The following is a 17,634-nucleotide window of genomic DNA, read 5'->3' as shown; positions in this document are numbered from 1 at the left end:
TAAATGTATTTTATAACATACAGGACAAACACAGTAACCACACAATAAGGCAATTGGCTGACCATCCCAGGGGGGCCCAGTTTCTCCCTGCAGAGAGTAGCAAGTCAAGATAAAAAGGTTAGTGTATATGATAACTTCCCATCCTAGGTGTGTCCCCTCCCCCTCCAGCCTTACACTCTGTGTTGCCGGGTTAGGCTCTGGGTTAGGCTCTGGCTTGCCGCGACCCCGCTCGGGACAACCGGCTTCAGCCAGTGCGTGTGTGTGTGTGTGTGTGTGTTCGTGTGTGTGTGTGTGTGTGTGTGTGTGATAACTGGAAGAAAGAAAGCATGTAAGAAAGAATAGCACGTTATGACATCCAATGATGATCCTGTGTAATATCTGTCTAGGTTGTTCAACACTACATGCCCGAGGCCTTGGCTGTTTACCAACTTACCTCTGTGCTCCAGCAGGACCTCCCCTTCATAGAGCGCTAGGGACAGGGCCCGCTTCTGCTCGCTGCTCAGCTCATCCCATTGCTCCTCGGTTACCACGGATGCCTGCTCGGCTGTCAGCCAGGAGAGCTGTGTCACACTGAACACCACCTGAGGGAAGGAGACAGTCACCAGTTTACCAGTTTCACTGTACATGAACGTATTCAGTCGCAGCACTGAAACTGTAGTGCTGATGTGTTGAAGCAGCCGTGTCACTCTACCATTAAAAATGTTTTTAATGGCCAGGAGAGCTGATGTGATACTAAATTTGGAGCACCGCCAGGTTTCTCAACACACAATCACACAGCAGACCTTGACTTCCATCTGACAGAGAACTGAATTTGTTGCTATGGAGAATCTATTACGCAGGAACTCCTGCAGGGCTTTGTTGACAGCGCCAATGAATCTCTTTCACCACATCGTTCTCCATCACACAAATAGTTTGAACCGGGAATCATTACATTACAGCAATTATAGTTAGAATTAAAAATATTTCTAGAGTAGAAGTTTCTAGAAGGCAATCCTTTAACACCCTTATTTTAATATTGTATATTTAGCATAAGGATAGTTGGCTTTTCAAGGTGTATCGTAGCTGACTGGGATGTAAAAGTACTCACAGCCAACTTTCTGGGGGGGATCTGAGCGATGGCCACTGGGGTCAGTCCCTCTACCTGCTCTCTCACCAGTGAGGACATCACAATGTCAGGCAATCCCACTGTAGGAAACACATGGTGTTTCATTCATCTCAGCCACTCTCAGCTGATGTCAGCATATTGCCGGGGCTTGTGCAGTACCTGCCAGAGTGCCGATCTCAGCGAACACCTGGGAGCCCCAGTCACTGACAGGTCCAAAGGCCTGGGACTGGGACAGCACAGAGGCCAGGGCTTCACTTTGTTGCTCTGTACATGGTAACGATAATTCTCGCAGGAACAGGGCTGCCAGGCTGACAGAGGGTCAACAAATACACATTCAGTAATGGTGTCAATGTTGCTGTGGACCACTATGAAATAACAGACATCTGGGAGGTTGTAAAAAACAGGAGTATTTATCATGGTCTTTCAACCTTTCTTACATCCTGACCTGAGCTTATTGGGGTCCAACCGGGTGATTTCAGCGGGGCTGAGGCCACAGAGGAGATGACCAAGAGATGCTATCTCAGTTTCTCCTAGTTCCTCCAGCTTCAGGCCACTGTGACGCAGGAAGCTTAACATGGCAGCTCTCATCTGACATAACACAGAGACAGGAAAAACCTTACAATGCATCTACCACATTGAACATAGGAGGTAGGAAACAGTAAAATCACACTGTTCACGAGAAGAGGGTATTAAAACCCTAACTTTGGTGGCAATTGCAGAGTAATCGCACCAGTTAGTGTCTAGGAACACTGTAGTAAAAATGTGTAAAATATATAACACTTATTCACTATCAATAATCACTTAGCTTTAGGCAGGGTCATGGTGGTCCTGAGCTTATCCCTGAAGCTTAAGGCACTACACTAGGCAGGGTACTCCCTGGATGGGCAGCCATACACACATTCATCTACTCACATGTGCACATGATACAATTTTGAGTCACCGATTCACCTGAAACAGGAACACTCAGAGGAAACCCACATAAACAGGGAAACATGCAAACTCCACATCGACTGAATGGGGATTGAACCTACACTTGATTGCACAATCCAGACACTGATATACCCATGCTACTCCCTACACCACACTACCACCAAAATATAAAACATGTTATCGAGAATGTTTTGCAGAATACTCTAATCTAATACTAGAATAAAATGCAATCCATTCACCTTCTTTGGCCTCCAACCCTTCAAAGAGCCCATGTGAGCCACTATCCCCAGGTTGGCCAAATTGGTGTCATGAAGCTCTCGCTCACTCATCTCAGTCACGATACAGCCCAGCTCCAGGATCCTCTCAGGGGTCATGCTTTTCACTGGACCATAGGCCTGGTACCAACAACATAATAGTGTTCACCAGGCTTTCATTCATTTCACTGTACACACTGTTGAAAATCAAGAACTTCCCTGTGGATTCCTGAAAGTCTCTATGGACAACACACCTGCCTCAGTCGTGACCAAATGGCTTGGCGCTGCTCAGAGCTGAGGGATTCATCCAGACCCAGATCTTCTACACAAAGGCCCAGCTCAGTTTCCGCCATCCGGCCCAGCTGTGCTGCTCTCCAGGCTGAAGGGAATGTCCCCTTTACATCTGCACAGCTTGGGGTGGGTTCTGTTAGAAGCACCAAGGGTATTTAGAGAAAACAGGGGCTGACACAATAACACCACAGGCATCATGTTACTGCATCTCCAAGATCATATTCCGTTTGTTCTCTAGAACACAGCAGACAATCAATAAAAGAGTTGCCTTCTCACCTTTTCTCCTCCTACCCCTCCCCCTCACAATGCCCTGGACGAAGTTCTCCTTCTTCTTCATGAGTCCAGTGAGGTGCTCACAGGTCCGTCCCACCTCACTGTCTTCCCAACGGTGCTGGCTTTCTAGGACCTGCTCCACCACGTCTGTACTCAGTACATCCTAAATGAAACACTTGTCTTTTTTATTATGATGCTAAAAACACCAGCGAATCCAGAAATAAGACAGCGCATTTAATTGCTTTGCTGAGGTGATGCATTTGTCTAGTGTGTCCTCACCAGGGGAATTGATCCAATCTGCCCGGATGGGAGTGCAAACACCAGCCTGCCTGCATGTTCAACATCCTCAACAGTCCAAGATGCAGGCTCTCTGTAATACACGGGCACCTCAAAGCAGAACTCTCAGGAAATAATTACTGGTTAGAGTATCACAGAGCTGAATAAACAATCACCCCAGTTTAGTTTCTGTCTCACCCCAGCAGATCTTTCTCCATTAGGATCCTGCCCATCTCTTCCATAGTGCCCCGAGGCAAACAGAAGCCCTTCACCTCATCTAGCCGCAGTTTTAGTGCCTCCCTTCCAACCTGCCTAAAGGTGTTCCGACCAAGAAAGGGCATGAGAGGGCCCAAAAGGTCCAGGGTGGACCCTGAAATACTTTCTTCCTGGGACACTCCCTGTAACAGCAAGTAACAAATAACAAATAAGCAAATAACAGTTTATGCTGCCGCAACGAAACACTGTCTAAAGTACGAATTAAACAAGGTAAAAATGACAAATTTATACAAAAGTGAACTCCATGTCATAGTTATAAGTGGCAATTAAGAAAGCTGTTGGTATCACATCCTCATCAGTAAATATGACAAACACCTCTGTGCTATTAGAGGAACTGAAAGGGCAAAAGATCAACAGTGGAAACAAGAGCCCTAGGGTTGTAGCAGCTATGAGCTGAGCTCTAACCCTATATATTCCCGCACCAAAATGGAAACAGCTTTTTCTGTCAAGGCCTCCTGCTTGTGCCGTGGCAGTTGCAGGAAGTCAATGATATTCTGCTGGATGTAGTCCAGTACTGATATGAATGACGTGTTGGACAGTCTCTCAACCATCTTCACCCTAATGTTCAAAAAAGACAAGATTCCTGATATATGAATGAATAGAACATAAAAGACACTAAAAATGAAAAAAGTCTCCGAGCTAAGGGGATTTCTATGTTGTATAAAATCACAAGGATCTTACGGAAGTCCTGCAGAGAATGATGGAGACAGAAGATTTAAGTCCATCTGAGGCTTTTTCTGCAGCTCCTCCACAACACATTTTCGCTGGAACATTTGCAATATCCCATGTCAGAACAACAAAGCATCCTTGTTCCTGTAAGTTTATTTTAAAGAAATACTGAAACATGAAAAGTTTCAGAAAGATAAATAGAGAAAAACAATGGTTAAAAAGGAAGAAAAAACCCCAGAGACAGATAGCACTATAGTGGTTAGAGCTACTGCCTTTGGACCCAAAGGCTGCAGGTTCAAATCCCACCCCCAACTGTGTACCCTTCAGCAAGGTACTCATCCTAAATTGCTCCAGCTGTATAAATGGGTAAATTACTGTAGGTCAGCTTAGCATTGTCAGTTGCGATGGAGAAAAGGGTCAGATAAATGAATAAACATAGACTGTGAGAGGTGGACACACCAGCCCTCCCTCACCAAAGCTGGAGTCACCCCTCCAGGAAGCTCACTGAGCCACTGCAGCACCTCAGAGAAGTCAGACTTGTTAGACAAGAGTCTGAGAGAATCACAACTTGCACCAGCAGCAATATGGCCCAGGGTTCTAGAGTGAACACATCAACAGAGACACAAATGCTGTATTCCAAATCTTGCCTGAGGAAATATGGTACAAACTTAGCATAGATGTGTCTTGGATAAAGGCATCATGTAGCAAACAATCCTTTGTCATCTTTTAATTACACACACACACACATCTTCAGAACCGCTTGTCCCATACAGGGTCACGGGGGAACCAGAGCCTACCCGGCAACACAGGGCGTAAGGCCGGAGGGGGAGGGGACACACCCAGGACGGGACGCCAGTCCGTCACAAGGCACCCCAAGCAGGACCCGAACCCCAGACCCACCGGAGAGCAGGACTGTGGTCCAACCCACCGCGCCCCCACGCCCCCCTTTTAATTCTAGTAATTCATTCATAGAAGATTTGCTTAATAATAAGTAATTTTATCCTGCTATGCACACAAGAATCTTGCTAGCAGTGACTTTGATTGTGAGAAAGCCCCCACATTTTGTAATTGACTCTAACCAAAACATGGCATATTGTTGCTCTGGTCTCACTTACTTTATGGATTCTCTTGTGATGTTTTCAGTTAGAAGAACCTTCTTGTAAAGTAATTGAGCCTGAAAGAGCAGAAAGACAGTGTGGGAGGACAGATGGCTTGGTTTAATTTAATATGTCTTGTGATATGCAGACAAAATCCCTCTACACTTGGCATTATGAATTTATGAGGCCTTTCAGGTGTGTTGTACTACAGCAAACCAATTAATCTGATAGCACGTCAGGGAAGTGCCGTATTCACTTTCTTAACGTGGACTAATAATTTGCTCATCAATTTTAAATTAAGTTCACTGCCAGCTTGGATTTCACTCTTTGCTGGCAGCCTTAATAGCACTGTGGAAATGATAGGTGAGGCAGGTCAGGGTTAACTTGGCTACCTGCTGAGAGGACCAAGGCAGGTTCTTCAAGATAGCAACGTGTTTCAGGACTTCTACACCATCCAGTATTGCCCTCAGCTTCTTCAGGGGGACAAAGGGCAGCAGGCACTGCAGGTGCATGGTCACGTTTCCCGAGATCCGCTCTAAGGCCTTCCGTAACACAATTGGCAGAAGGCCAACAATGACTCGATGTGTGCAATTCCAGGGAAAAATCAAACCAAACCAAATAAAGAGGGCAATATCGGTCGGGATGATGTCATGCCCTCCGATAAACAGAAAGAACAGTGCTACATGAACTCGACTGAGCAACTCCAACTGAACAAGAGGAACAAATCTCACATCAAATTCACTGTTCAGTTTATGTCCTTTCACTGTAGCTGACACAAGATTGTGTATTCGATCTACATGTGGGAGAGTGGCATTAACCAGCAGGGATACACCCACAAAGTGCTTACTACACTTGGCCCCAGCTGATTCATCAGATACCTACAAGTAGCAAATTGCCAGCACTGAAGGATGCATCACTTTTCTGATCGACACTTAGCCCCCCTGTATGGAGGCAGTTGATTTGCAGAGTGATTTGGAGGATGGTCTCTCAAGGAGATGGTGAAAAGCACCACAATGTTGTCTCCAACATATAAAGCTGAGTATTAGACTGTCACTGAACTCTGTACTCACAGGTTTGAATCTCAGGAAAGAAAGTACGGTTAAGCAATAAAAACCAAGCTATGTAAATAAAGGGTAAAAAAGTGATGTAAAAGACTGACTCAGATAAGACCGTCACAAAGCCAGTAAACTAACTGTAAGTTGCAAGTGAGGGATATGAAGCAGGTGATGTCCAGGTTACCTCCCGGAACCTGCTATGCAGTATAGCCCTTCGGGAGGGCTGCAGCTCTGACAGCAGGGCGGTCCAGCACTGGCAGTGGGTGTCTTCTCCAAGTGTGGGTCCAGACAGGGCCTTCAGGACCGAGGGAGACAGACCCGGCAGCAGGGGCTGCAGCCTGCACAAAGTATCGAGCCTGAGCTGCAGAGAGGGAAGTGTGACACTCAGCAGGTTCATTAGAGAAAAAAGTCCAAGTACCTTGGCCACTGGTCTATAGAGGTGTCCGCAGTGAACTGTCTATCTTATCTACATTGCTGCCTCTTTGACTGTGTATCCAAGTAAAGCAATGAGCTGTGCATTCTGGGACATTATCTCTACATGAAACAAATCTTAAAAGTGCAACACGGTCTACAGATACTACTTTCTTTGATCTGTTGTTGGAAAAAATATTTAGAGAAACCTGTCCTAGATGTTATAGAAATATAAGTTCACAACATAGGACTTACATTTGAATCTTGTGTTAGTTTGGTTAAAATTCTGAAAGCCTGAAAAAAAAAAATTAAATATGATCATTTACTTGGAAACGCATATATGCAGGGTAACTGGGGCGGTTTTGTCTCTGACATTTCATACTGGTATAGATGGTCATCTTGACCTTTTATTCCAGTCCATTTTGTCCCTGTTGTTTTCTTTTGAATTACAGCGACAAGTACAGATGTCATACTGTACAGATAATGCTTTGGACATCATAGGCTAAGGGAGTAGCATCCTTAGGACCTAATAGCATTTGTCCAAGCCCCACCTGTGCAGGAGAATAGCTGGGGAGCCCTGGCTGGGTGAGCACGTCCAGGAGCTGCGGTGTGGCAAATGGCTGGAGGAAGGAGGCCCCGAGCCGCGGCAGTAGGCCACGCAGCGAGGTTAGCGCCGGTGAGGGTAGTGCACTGACATTGAGGGGCCGCACAGCCAAGGCCACCCAGTGAGAGAGCTAAGTGTAGGATAGGATCACATAAGTGCCGCCCACCAGCATGAAGAGAAGAAAAACACTGAGCCAGTCAGAGAATGTGCCATATACGGTAGGTGAAAGAAGGGAAACAAGGCCAATGCTATGCAGCCAAAAATGTACAAATAAATAAATGTGGAGGGGGAAGAAAGCAAACTGTAACAACATATATTATATTGAAAATGTCCTCCTCACCCGGCTAGTGGAACTGGTATGCCCTTCTGATATACACATGGCCAGCTGCTGCCACAGAGGCTGTGAGAGTGGGGTAGCTAAGAGTAGCTGATGCAGCTCATCTGGGTTCACGTAACACACCAGAGCCCCCATCCGGCTGCAGAGAGAAGAATATGAAGGTGCCGACTGTTCTAATGCAGGCAGGGTCTCACTGTGTACCTGGACAGATGATTGGTTCTCACCTCAGGTCACCATTAGTGAGGTTCTTCTTGCCAAACACTGTACGAAGCACATGGCGCCCTCTGGTGGCATCCAGGCTACTGTTCCCCAACACCTCTACAAGCGGACTGAGCTAAAAAATGCAGAAAAGTATTTTTGTACACAACACTGTTTCTGGCTTTTAATAACCCCTGTCACAGGGACTCACATTAAGCAATATTCCAAGCAGCTGCCTGGTAATAATTCACCTGCTGTGATGTTAAGCGCTGGAAGTAACAGACAGGGAGATACGGAAGCAATGGCAGGATGGAACTGAGAAAATATGGTGGCCAAGAGGGGACCTCATCCACCATTTTGGATTGCAGGAGCCTTTTAATAAAAGCTCTTTTCTGCAGGGACTTCATCTCAGAGCTGTGATCACGGATTGCCGTCAGTCTAAAGTACATTAGAAGAAAAGATAATAGTACTGTAATATACCAAGGTAAAAATACTAAAATACTAGCGTATTAGTAAATTCTATGCACTTACACACTATCGTTGACCATTAGGGAGGTGGGAAATGTCATGATATCAGAAACAGACATAAAGGGGATGAACTGGGAAAGGTCGACGAAGAGGTCAGGTGTGACACGAGCAAACTTATGGATGAATGCCGAGGTCATCGTCTCCATGGCCTGCTGCTCCTTTTGTGATGCCTGAGGATGAGCCAAAAGCTAGATTATATCCAACAGAAATTATTCCAATGTTTGCCTATTTATTCATGTGTTCATTTGTCCATTCGTTCCTTCATTAACTTATTAACATTTATTTTTCAGCTTGTTTAACTTGCTAACATTTACTTTCTACTAATTTATATGTTTGGTTACTTTGTGTGTATATATGTACATACAGTATTACATTTATTCATTTAACTTACGCTTTTCTCCAAAGCAACTTACAGTGTTGAGGTTACAATTATTTACCCATTTATACAGCTGTGCAATTTTACTGGAGCAATCTAGGGTAAGTACCTTGCTTAAGGGTACTACAGCCAGAAGTGAGGCTCAGATCTGCGACCTTTGGGTCCAAAGGCAGTAGCTCCAACCACTACACTACCAGCTGTCCCAGTATATGTCATATGAGTGTGTAGGTATTTTGCACATCGTATGCTGCTGCAATTAAAGTGAATCGCCCCCTGGGATATTCATTCATTCATTCATTCATTCATAGACTTTAACCCTTGATGGTATCAGCATAACTGTAGAAATGTTTACTTCAGGTCCTTCTAAATGCAAAATGCAGAGTCATGGTCCTGTTTGAGTTAATGTGACAGTTTACTTTGTGTATTTCTCTATGGTCAAATTTTCTTCCACATTTCTCTTACAGTGCTTGTGCTCTACCTGAGCAGTTTCCACCTGCAGCTGGCCCCAACTCTGGTGCATGTGAGACAAGAACCGTTTGACTGCCTCCTTCTCTGCAGACATCAGCAGGGTACGGATGCTTTCCTGGGGCATCTGCAGGTACTCCTGGAAGGCATGAGATAAGAAAGCATGTCATAAGCCTCAGAGGTCCCCTGCATGCACACTCAGCCTATTCACACACCGTCGTGGAACTACTTGTGCACAGTGATCCCTATATAAGAAGTGACAGTGACCCTAAATGCAGGTCCAAGGCTCTGCTGATGTGGTCGCTGAATGCAGCCCTACCTGGAACAGGACTTGGAGGGCAGAGGAGTTGCCTTCTCTCTGGATGAGATCCCATAGAACAGGCTGGAGGACAAGAAAAAAATCAACACATTAATAATTAGTACTATGAATAATTAATGTAATTATTAATAAAGTAGTAATACTTATTACAACTAATAATTAATCCTGCCGAATGAAATCTCCTTCATGCCGAGGAAGTGAAAGTTATAAATAGTTACTTTTTCCACTTTCAGTTTTGATCGATTTCATTCTATTATTAACCTCCTGTACAGAACAGTACTGGAAAAAATTGTTTTCTGAATTTCTCAAAATCACTGAAGTAAGAGTAACTGATGAACGGAGCCAAGAGACATACACTGAAACAGCTCAGCAGATTTTCCTTAAGCGAGGGGTCCTGCTCTTTTCTGAGGAAGACCCTGACAGTGTGGAGCACGCTGAGGGATGCATTGGGCCGGAGAGTAGCCCAGAAGGAGGTGTTATCGAGCAAGCTAGAGAGTAGGATGGCTTGGGCAAGCCCCTGCCGCACCTCTCCCTCCCCCTCCTCCAGCCCTGCTGATAGCCCCACCACGAAGTCCAGCACACGCAGCACGTAGCTGATCATGCCCAGCCAGCCCACCCGATCATCCACGCTTCCTTCACACTGGCTCAACCTGTACAGTAACTCCAGCAGGAAGGGTGCAGGGTTCACACACAGCTGAGAGGTGTCAAAGTCATAGGGTGCGGGCAGCATATCAAACACCCACTGAAGGAAGCACTTGCTAGCTTCCGGCGTTGCCTCTGGGTCCATGCAAAAGTCCAGCAGCCAGACGTTTGCAGTGGCCAGCTGCCGGAAGAGCGTGGCATTCTTACAGATGTGGTCCTTTAGGCCATCTGTGTGGGTACACAGCTGGAGTAATGTGGAGTTGGCAAAATGCTGTTGCTCCCAGTGTTTGTAATCACAGGGCTCATTCCTGGTGAGGAGGGTGGAGGAATTGTGGAGTTTAATGCAGTACTCTGCAGCCCAGCCACCCTCGTGATGCAAAGGTGAGGAGTCATTGCCGCACAGAGACGCGATCAAGGCAGAGTTGTTTGGAAGGAAACACTCCCTGAAGTCCTGGGCGCTGAGGGATCTGGCGCCAAGCTGTTCCAGACAGTCTTCACTGGGATCCAGCACTGAGCCTCCTGTGGCATTTCTGGAAAGCTGCATGCAAAGGCCATCGATGCTGGATTGATTGAGGTAATGGTAATCCTTTGTCAGTGAAGCCTAAAATCAGCAAAGTATTGTTTACAAACTTGTGGAAAAAAGCTGAATGAAATCCTAACAGCCCATTCTCAGTAACTGAAAGAGTCTGGAGGGAGGAAGCGGGAGAGTGCCTTATATATTTTTACAGTGTTTCAATGTAATTATTTTCATTACTTTCCAGGCCTAGTCTGTATGCTTTTTGTATATTCACAGTACTTTTACATGTGTGTCAATAAACCAGAATGTATATTAAAGATGAAGTTCACTGAAAGTACATACGGTATAGAATACATAGTAAACAATACACTCTGCAATATACACTGCAAATCAGTATCATTTAAGTAGTGCTTAATACAAGTTTGCCCCGCATTAGGACTGTTATATGAACTGCTTTTATGTGCGTAACAAAATTCAGGCGTGAGAAAAGACACATCTTACCATGTGAGCACGCTGCAACCAGAAAGAGGAGTTGGCACAAACGGTGTTGTTGAATTCATGAGCAAAGAACTCACTGCACACATGCACCCAGAGGAAATCTTCTTCAGCCGCAGAGAGGTACCAGGCTGCATCGCTACACGTGGAATGGAGGTCTTGCACCATGTGACCTGTTTCAGAGTCCAAGGCACCATCACTCCCATCAAAGAGATTGCAGTAGAGGAAAACAGTGAAGTTTGAGACCCCAGTGAGTCCTGGAATAGAGTCATTGCAGGCAGCTTCCAGAATTTCCAGCGAGGCAGGTTTTGCCTCCACTTCCGTCCTCAGATGAGGATTGGATAACCTGCGTCTCTGGGGAGAAGGGACTTTGGAAGGTTTGGAGGAGCTTTCCTTCTTCAGAGAGGAAGGACATGACACAATGTGGGGCCTGCTAGGAGGACCTTGAGACCCAAAACCCAAAGCCTGGGCATTCCAAGTGAGGTTATGTCTGATACCCCTGCCGAGCAGAAAGAGTAAAAAATTAATAACATGTTGTATTAATTCTGTACCTTATAGAACTTCATTACAAATGAGAAAATTGGAATTCTGGAAAAATAAATAAAAGTGAAACTGAAATAAAGTGTGAAGCTCAACAATTGTGTGCAACTGAAATCACTCTAAATCGGTCTTCAAACCTGCTGGTCTACACTGAGTGTTGGATTAACAAGATTTTCAGAAATTATAGAGAAATCACATTACAGACTTGCTATATTTGTACTCCTGAGTTATTTCAGTGACTGCAGAACACAGTTGTTTTTCTTTGTAGTTTCCTTATGTATATTTGCCTCTGGATACATGAAGTTCTACCTACCAAAGAATTAGTTGCCTCAGGTCACCTTTTAAAAACAAAAAACAACAGAAAAAAAAACTTTTAAAAATCACAGACATAAGAATGGGACACAATGTGGTTTGGCAGTTAATTTGTGGAAGAAAGAAGAGCCAGCCTCTGTAAACCCCAACTGGACTTTATGTAACCTCATAGCTGTACACACAATACCGAGGAGATTTGGTTACAGAAAGTGATGAAAGGGAAAACAGATTAGCTGCAGTCCAAGATTTAGAGTAACGTGTATCTGCTAGCACAACACGACAACAAGTATAAATAGATATACTGATTTAAGCAAAACTTAAAGAGTAATAGAACATGGGTTGCAAGTTCAAGTCCCAATATGAGCACTGGTGTAGTGCCCTTTACACTTAACTGTATTGCTTCAGATGAATAAGATAATATATTGGTATATTTATGGGATAACTTCTCTAAGATTAGGATATTAACAATTTATCCTACAGATAAAGGTAACAAAGGACTTGCCCACAGAACACTTCCCATGGCGATTTGCTTGGGGCAGGCCCACCAGGCCGGTCACTTCATCCAGTAGTGCCACAGTCACACGGGACACCTTCTTCCTCAGGCTACCATACATAGAACTTCCCACTCTATGCAGAAGACCCCGTCTCAGACCGTCTAACCCCCGCAGGAGGGCAGAGTTGGGCTCAACCAACCGTCCGGTTTGCTCGCCTGCAGTTGACCGTGACAGAGCCTGGAGAAGGAGGGCCTGCACTGAATCCAGATCTGCTGGGTTCGGGGCCATCTGACTAGCAAACACACTGTTTTCCTTGAAGGCCCCAGGAAGCATGCTGAAGGGCTTAAAGCGCCCAAAAGAAGGAGAGCCCCCAGGATGGTCACCATCAGCCATAGCAGGATGCAGATTGACAACTGGCTTCCAATTTCGTGTCTCCAGAAAGCTCATAAGTTGCTGCAGCCAGTCCACACTGAAGGTGCAGTCTTCATGACCTTTCAGGACACAAATGAAGCCTTGGATGCCTGCACTAGCTTGGCCATAGGTTCCACTAAGTAATGCCTGGATGGTGGCGTCCAGCAGGGCACTGATGGTCTTCCAGTTCTGAGACAGAAATATGAGCAAAGACCTGTGGGACTGCTGTTCCAAAAGGCTCATTACGGCTTGTACCAGTCCCAACAGTCCGTTCCAGTGTGGACTGCCCCGCAAGGACAGAAAGAGGTCCAGCAGTCTGAAACTCGGCCTTGGTTGCACTTTCTCATCCCAGTATCCATATGCGCTGTCTTCATCAACCTGCAGAAGAGTATACAACACTTTTTCCCAGAACTGGTCCTGGTGTGGTGACTGGGGCCTATCTTTAGACTCACCAGCCCCTTGTAGGTATGTGGAAATGTTGTACAGGAAGCTGGAGAGTCGGTTCCTGTCCATAGACTCACTCAGGGATGGCAACTTCATGCTCTTGCGGGGCAGGATTCCCAGTGTCTTTAGGCCTCCAACAATATTTTTTACCACAGAGTGGAGCTGATGATCTCGTACCCTGACAGACGGATGCAGTTCACTGCGTGAATACCATCCTCCACGATTGCGCCAGAGAGATACCAGTTCTCTCAGGACAGCTTCAGTCCGGGATGCTTTTTCTCTCCCTGAAGAATGAGAGGACAGGGCAAGATGCTCTCAGTAAAAAAGATCACACTACAATCACCATGACTATCTTTCAGTGTGTAACACCTTACAACAAAGAATACTCCAGCTCTCACCTTCATTTAAAGCTGGGCTCAGCCCCAGCAAGACCATAAACAGAAAAATTAGCACAGCAGTTGCACACTTGGCCATCCCAAACCCACTTCACACAACCCACAAGTCAACTTGGACAACGTGGCATCCCTCTTCGTGTGGCACCTGCTACGGTGGTCCCCCTGGATCGGACTGAAGCAGGCACAAGGAGTAAAGTGTCACTCTGTAGAACAAACATGCAATGTTAATGACTTGCCCCAGTCATTTGATTACCTTGTCACTAAAAGCATATTACTTCATGTTTAGCAAAAAGCATGACTTAGTTCCACTAATGTTTTGAAATTTTCTGTCACTTTTTGAATGAAAAGAGAATAAAACAGTTTACTGGGAACATTTAAAGTCACACACATCAAACACATATAAAGCACATATCTCTTAAACGTCTAAATCTAAACACAAAAAGGTTTTTAATTTTAAACTTACAACTGATAAAAAAAATACAATGAATTAACAAATTTCCAACATGTTCAAGAAATAAATTCATTACTTCTAAATTCCTAACAGGTCTAAGCAAAATAAATTCATTACTTACAGCAAACTTGATCCATGTATATGTTTAGATATGTTTTCCTAAATTGCATATGGTTCCTGACTCTAAATTGGACGTAAAACATGTACGTAAAGCTCTCCAGGTTCAACGCAACAGCCCATTTGAAGCCATAGGGAACAGCTGCCCGTCACTTGCTTTCCCTTTCTGTCTCTGGGCTCCTCAGTTTGTGCCTCCTCCCCAACTCTGAGATTCAGCTGCTTGTACAAAGACCATAGCTTCAGGTTTCACTGCCATCGTGCTGTCATGTGTCAGCTAGCTTCCTGGAGCAAACAGGTAAATGCCAGGGTTTAGGGCCAGTGCAGTTGAGGGATAAGTCAAGGATAAATTTCTTAAGTAACTGTTACAGAACCTGGACACTCACAAAAAAATGTTCTATAATTCTTCAATGTAATTTACACAAAACGGCTCTCACTATCCCTACGTTAAAAAGTGCAATGCCTAGAATGATGCCGTCGATAAAGAATAGTGTTACAGTTTTTCCTTAACCATTAGAACAATTTCTTAATTGCAGCAGTCTCTTGGTTGAGATTCAACATGTAACATTGGGTGTCCTTGGGGGGTATTGTTTCACAAGCCAAGCCATGCTATCAGGCCTGCTGGAGCTGTCAGGGCACAAACACATCCTTTCAACACCATTACCAGACAATCAGGCTCTTTACTGATCCAGAAGTCATGTCTCCCCTGTGTCTGCACCCAGTCGGCAGGGATGGAAACCAGAGCAGGTGAAGTGAAAGCCTGCCTCACCCTCCCCCCCACGCCCCACACTTTCCTCTTTAATCCCGTGTCACTGTTGCCTGCAACGGAACAATAACTTCCTCTTTTATAATTGATGCCATAGGGAACAGCAGTCATTCAACAAATGGGGGCTCAGTTGACTGCAGGAATATTAGATGAGAAACTAAACACCTTTTCCTACCTTCACACAGAAGAGACCGAATAGAACCCAGTGCTGCATGCAGCCTGCATGCCTTGGCATGGTGCGTACCCAGCAACTGAATAAATATGCAGATTTAATACGTTTTTATATTAATTTACCTACTAAAGGAAAACTGTAAAGGACTTTTAATGACTTTTTAACTTCATTAAACTTCCTAATAAAACTTCAGAATTTAGAACAATTTAGGAAAATTTAGGAAAATATATGGATCCTAATTCAACCATCCATTAGTTAGTTAGTTAAGTGCCATTGACTTGGGCTTGAGTCACGGTGACTTGATGAATTAAAGATTTAAAAACAAATCGCGTTTGTGCTAGTTTGGCGAGCTCTTCCAGTGTCGTCCACATTGTTGTTGTCAACTTATCGAGCCATCTCATTGCGGGTCTTCCTCTTCTCCTTGTTCCTTCATTCTTTCCAGTCATGACATCCTTCTCTAATGACCGTTTTCATTGACTGAGCTTCGAGTGACATGGTCGGCTTTATCTCTTCTACAGTCAACTTGTTTGTTCTTCTAGCTGTCCACGGAACACGCAATACCCTTCTCCAACACCAAAGTTCAAATGAATCTATCTTGTTTCCACACCGTCCAACTTTCGCACCCGTAGTTTACTATTGAGAATACAAGCGTCTGAAAAAGCCTAATCTTTGTCTGGATTGTTACGCCTTTGCTTTTAAATACCTCATCGAGAGCTTTCATTGATGTTCTGCCTAGAGTAATCCTACGGAGAATTTCTTGACTGCTAGTTGCTTCGTCGTTTACATAAGAGCCCAGCAGGTTGAAGTTTTTCACAATTTCTATTTCTTCGTCATCAAGCTCAAAGTTCTCAATATTTTTCGTAGTCATAATTTTCATCTTTTTGATATTTAGTTCTAGACCCATATTACAGCTTTCATCTTCCTTAATAAATATTACATGTCTTCTTTGCCACTAGTTAACAATGTCGTAGCTTCAGTATATCGCAAATTGTTTATGTTTCTGCCTCCAACGCTTACACCAACTGGTTCTTCTGATAATTTACACACACACACACACACACACATTTTCTGAAACCGCTTGTCCCATGCGGGGTCGTGGCAAGCCAGAGTCTAACCCGGCAACACAGGGTGTAAGGCTGGAGGGGGAGGGGACACACCCAGGACGGGACACCAGTCCATCGCAAGGCACCCCAAGCAGGACTTGAACCCCAAACCCACCGAGGGAGCAGGACCCGGTCAAACCCACTGCGCTCCCATCTGATAATTTAACTCTACGAAATATTGCTTCAGCATACAATTTGAAAAGGTGAGGTGACATCATGCAGCCCTGCCTCACTGCTTGTTTTATTTGAAAGCAGTTTGTATTGCCACATTTGGTTCGTACTACAGATTCTTGATTTTCATAAATTTCTAATTAGTTGAATTACATGCAGGGGGTGCGGTGGCACAGTGGGTTGGACCACAGTCCTGCTCTCCGGTGGGTCTGGGGTTCGAGTCCCGCTTGGGGTGCCTTGCGACGGACTGGCGTCCCGTCCTGGGTGTGTCCCCTCCCCCTCCAGCCTTACGCCCTGTGTTGCCGGGTAGGCTCCGGTTCCCCGCGACCCCGTATGGGACAAGCGGTTCTGAAAATGTGTGTGTGTGTGTGTGTGTGAATTACATGCTTTTGTATTCCCATCTGTGCCAGAATTACCCATAGTTTGTCATGATCAAAACAGTCAAATGCCTTGCTGTAGTCAATGAAACAGAGATAGACAGGCCTTTGACATTCCTTGGTTCTTTTCCAATATCCATCTCACATTGGCAATATGTCTCTTGGTCCTCAAACTCTTCTAAATCCTTCTTGAACTTCTGGTAATTCTTTATCTATGTACGATTGCAACTGCCATTGGATTATTTTCAGCAAGATTTTGCTGGCGTGAGAGATGAGTGCAATCATTTAATAGTTTTCCCAATCCTTGGCGTCTCCTTTTTTAAGTACTGGGACAAAGACCGATTTTGTCCAATCCGCTGGCCACTTTCTTTGCTTCCAGATCTGATCTGTTGGCATAACTGTGTAACAGCCAAAATGGCACTTTCAGATTCCTTGATCAATTCAATTGGGATACCATCTATTCCTGGTGATTTGTTGTTCGACAAGACATTTAACACAGCAATAATCCCTTCTTTAAGAATATTAGGCTAATCTTCTGCCTCCTCTTTTAATTGTTCAGCTTCTTCAAAGTTGCCCACAGCTCCTTTCTTGTATAGATTCTCCATATATTTCTTCCAGCGTCCTTTAATTTTATCAGGCTTGCTCAGTGTTACACCGTTGGCATCTTACAGCATTCCTAGTCAAGGTTGAAATTTTTGTCTTATCCTTTTTATATTCTGAAATGCTAGCCTAGCTTTTCCTCTGACATCTTCTCACTACTGCGAAT

General features: G+C 44.8%; 1 protein-coding gene across 1 annotated transcript; it reads right to left on the bottom strand.

Moving 5' to 3' along the window:
• Positions 1-15,380, bottom strand: LOC108940804 (stereocilin). The gene is made up of 30 exons (XM_018763174.2): positions 14,287-15,380; positions 13,718-13,886; positions 12,473-13,603; positions 11,972-11,996; positions 11,125-11,617; positions 9,820-10,707; positions 9,465-9,527; positions 9,159-9,284; positions 8,308-8,474; positions 8,028-8,214; positions 7,803-7,912; positions 7,582-7,717; positions 7,189-7,371; positions 6,893-6,931; positions 6,411-6,587; positions 5,564-5,713; positions 5,190-5,248; positions 4,548-4,671; positions 4,087-4,169; positions 3,828-3,963; positions 3,328-3,527; positions 3,133-3,223; positions 2,857-3,016; positions 2,544-2,713; positions 2,275-2,430; positions 1,551-1,693; positions 1,265-1,413; positions 1,088-1,185; positions 434-581; positions 1-87 (listed from the first exon to the last, which is right to left on the bottom strand). The coding sequence occupies exons 2-30, from the start codon at positions 13,791-13,793 to the stop codon at positions 11-13; spliced, it is 5,745 nt and encodes a 1,914-aa protein (XP_018618690.2). The 5' UTR covers positions 13,794-13,886; positions 14,287-15,380; the 3' UTR covers positions 1-10.
• Between the last annotated feature and the right edge of the window lie 2,254 nt (positions 15,381-17,634).

The sequence above is a fragment of the Scleropages formosus genome, chromosome 11 (genome assembly GCF_900964775.1).
Source record: "Scleropages formosus chromosome 11, fSclFor1.1, whole genome shotgun sequence".
Classification (NCBI taxonomy): domain Eukaryota; kingdom Metazoa; phylum Chordata; class Actinopteri; order Osteoglossiformes; family Osteoglossidae; genus Scleropages; species Scleropages formosus.
The sequence above is the reverse complement of the archived record's forward strand: the minus strand, read 5'-3'. Positions and strand labels throughout refer to the sequence as shown.

Coding starts and splice junctions, on each gene's coding strand:
- LOC108940804 (XM_018763174.2), bottom strand. CDS start 13,793: ATGGCCAAGTGTGCAACTGCTGTGCTAATTTTTCTGTTTATGGTCTTG. Junction 9,285..9,464: donor CCCTCCAAGTCCTGTTCCAG/GTAGGGCTGCAT, acceptor CATGCCTTCCAG/GAGTACCTGCAGATGCCCCA. Junction 5,249..5,563: donor TGCCTTGGTCCTCTCAGCAG/GTAGCCAAGTTA, acceptor CTGCTCTTTCAG/GCTCAATTACTTTACAAGAA.